Raw genomic sequence first — 3133 nt, 5'->3', positions numbered from 1 at the left:
TGATCCCTTCTTTGTTCCTGACCTATTTGGCTGCAAATGAAAGTGTCAGAACCCAGGCTAGAGGAACCCAGGCTAGAGGAACCCAGGCTAGGGGAACCCAGGCTAGGGGAACCCAGGCTAGAGGAACCCAGGCTAGGGGAACCCAGGCTAGGGGAACCCAGGCTAGAGGAACCCAGGCTAGAGGAACCCAGGCTAGAGGAACCCAGGCTAGGGGAACCCAGGCTAGAGTGACCCAGGCTAGAGTGACCCAGGCTAGAGTGACCCAGGCTAGGGGAACCCAGGCTAGGGGAACCCAGGCTAGAGGAACCCAGGCTAGAGGAACCCAGGCTAGGGGAACCCAGGCTAGAGGAACCCAGGCTAGGGGAACCCAGGCTAGAGGAACCCAGTCGTGGCTCCTGCTCCTCGGAGCTCCAGCCTGTTACCCCCGGTGTCCGCGGCGGCGGTCCAGACCGTACTTGTGATCCCAGCTCACGCGCCGGCGGCGCCGCGTCTCAGGAGCCACGCTCCGCAAACAATACACCTCCTAACCTTAACAATACACCTCCTAACCCTAACAATACACCTCCTCGTCTGTCTGCAACGGAGGCCGCTTCTAGGATGCCTCAATAGGAGAAGAAAGGGGCCAGCCAATCAAAATCAGGGACAGATGACCGAATCATGGTACTCCATGTTTGTACGGTGACACTGTTCCTCCATTATGAGAGGACACTGGGTCGGAGAAGAGATGAGTTTGTTCTACGTTTGATTTGTTCTTTGACCTTATCTGATGGGACTTGAAGGGATTTGAAATGACTTGAAGACCCAGTCCAGATATTTTCATTGGACGTTGTTTGTAATCTACTAACCAGACAAAACACTCAGATCCTGTTTACCTTGACCGGGGAGAAACACACAAAAAAGTTGAAAGATGCACTTTTTTCCTCAAAGAACAGGAACTCTCTCTCTCTCTCTCTCTTTCTCTCTTTCTCTCTTAAAGGTATATTGTCTCACCCTGTTCAATAGAAACAACAGAATAATGTTAAAGGCAAGTCAAAAAGTGAGTATTATGCGATTAAGATCAGCCCATGTAAACCATTGCAATCCCTCATTAAAGCATTTTTTATCTTTGGGGATAATCAGACATTTCAGGCTAGGGGAACCCAGGTTAGAGGAACCCAGGTTAGAGGAACCCAGGCTAGGGGAACCCAGGCTAGGGGAACCCAGGCTAGAGGAACCCAGGCTTGAGGAACCCAGGCTAGAGGAACCCAGTCTAGGGAAACCCAGTCTAGGGAAACCCAGGCTAGAGGAACCCAGTCGTGGCTTCTGCTCCCAGAGCTCCAGCCTGTTACCGCTTCTAGGCCGCTTCTAGGATGCCTCAATAGGAGAAGAAAGGGGCCAGCCAATCAAAATCAAGGACAGGTGACCGAATCAGGAAGACGGAACAGAGATGGAACGGCGTGGTGTGGGAAGGCAGGGGCTAGAATGTCTCTCAGCGCCGTCATGGGGCCCAGTCATGTGACGGCCCACTGACACGTTCATGTCCCCTCCGTCTCTGACTGAACCGTCCGTCCTGAGGACGGTCATCGCCCCCTTAGCTGGGTCATTGAACGTGAGGGGACCGTATTATGAGGCTCAAGTTAAATAGATTCGATACAGGGCAGCACCAGGCCTCTCCCCCCTGGTCCTAAAGGCCGTCCACCCCCACGTACTCCATTTACGCGGCGATTCCCATGACAAAGAGCGGAAGAAACCACTAGCGTACGAGGACGTGATTCAGCTGGCGATGATTGTTCAACCTGCCTTTAGAAAAGCAACGGTATCTGGGTCAGTTTCAAATGGAGAGGATTTGTCATTGAGTGAGCCACGGCTTTGAGACAAATGGGTTCATGATTCTATTTTGGTCCCGTCAGCTCCCAGCGCTCCCACTGTCAAACATTCAGCGTTCGTTTACATTCCTGTTCCACTTGGAATAGTATGGAAGCTCCGCCCACCGCGGGGTCGTTTGAAGGTTCAGCCAATCGTCAGCACCCGCCACAGGAAACGAGCTTGATGGGAGCAACGTGTGTTTTGCTGACTAATCTCTGACTCTCATTGTAGGCAGAGCAGAGCCTGGGAGAGGAGTTGGAGCCAGCATGTCAGTGTGTGTGTGTGTGTGTGTGTGTGTGTGTGTGTGTGTGTGTGTGTGGATTTGGCAGTGGCGCATTGCCCTGGGAGGCATTGTAGTGAAAGGGGAGCCCCTGGTTTGGGGCAGCGGGAGCCGTGTCAGGACGGAACGCGCTCCGGGGAAACCACAAGCCAGACGCGCTCTTTCTTCTCCTCTGCTCTGACACCATGTTTCCCATGTTTCAACCAGTTTTCACTGGAGCCCTTCCAACGTGTAGGGGAACCCCCCCCCTCCTCCTCCTCCTCCTCCTCCCCACCAACACCCCACCCCCCCCTCCCCCCCACACACACACACCCACCCCCCGCCTTCCCTCCTCTCCTGGCTGGGCCTGCCTCTGCCTTTATTAAGACCGACGGATGGTGAAACGGCAAAGCCGCATGTTAAGGGGAATAGAAATTCCTGAAAATAAAAGCCCATGTTTCACTGTTTCACTCCCCTGCCACCTCGCACTAGACTGAGGCCTGCTGACAAGCAGCTTTAACCAGCTGCTCTCTCTCTCTCTGTCTTTCTCTCCCTCTCTCTCTCTCTGTCTTTCTCTCCCTCTCTCTCTCTCTCTCTCTCTCTCTCTCTCTCTCTCCTCTCTCTCTGTCTCTCTCTCTGTCTCTCTCCCTCTCTCTCTCTCTCTCTCTCTCTCTCTCTCTCTCTCTCTCTCTCTCTCTCTGTCTCTTCCCTCTCCTCTCTCCCTCTCTCTCTCTCTCTCCCTCTCCCTCTCCCTCTCCCTCTCCCGCTCTCTCTCTCTCTCTCTCTCTCTCTCTCTCTCTCTCCCTCCCTCTCTCTCTCTCCCTCTCTCCCTCTGCGTTTCCTCTCTCCAGTCAGAAGCTGTGTGTGGTGTTAGACTGTGCTGTGTGCTCTCCAGTGCCCGGCCCAGGCGATAAGGAGGAGTTTGCTGTAGGAACTTTTCCTGGGCTGAATGAGTTTAGTGATTGTAACCTCCTGATGGTAAAGCAAGAAGGGAAACGCGTAAACGGCTCCCATAGCTGTGCTTCAGGG

General features: G+C 53.8%; 1 protein-coding gene across 1 annotated transcript in view; it reads left to right on the top strand.

Annotated features, from left to right (window-relative positions):
* Nucleotides 1-1516: 1516 nt before the first annotated feature.
* The window catches only part of cux1a (cut-like homeobox 1a), a gene marked incomplete at both ends in the record, with an annotated part of 10339 nt that continues 8722 nt past the window's right edge, over nt 1517-3133 (top strand). Inside the window, 3 exon segments of the mRNA XM_084449825.1 lie at nt 1517-1588; nt 2077-2113; nt 3000-3082. Of these exon segments, the coding sequence (XP_084305951.1) occupies nt 1517-1588; nt 2077-2113; nt 3000-3082 (192 nt within the window).

The sequence above is a fragment of the Borostomias antarcticus genome, assembly GCF_949987555.1.
Source record: "Borostomias antarcticus genome assembly, chromosome: 15".
Lineage (NCBI taxonomy): Eukaryota > Metazoa > Chordata > Actinopteri > Stomiiformes > Stomiidae > Borostomias > Borostomias antarcticus.
Note: the sequence above shows the minus strand (reverse complement) of the source record. Positions and strands in the feature narration are given on the sequence as shown.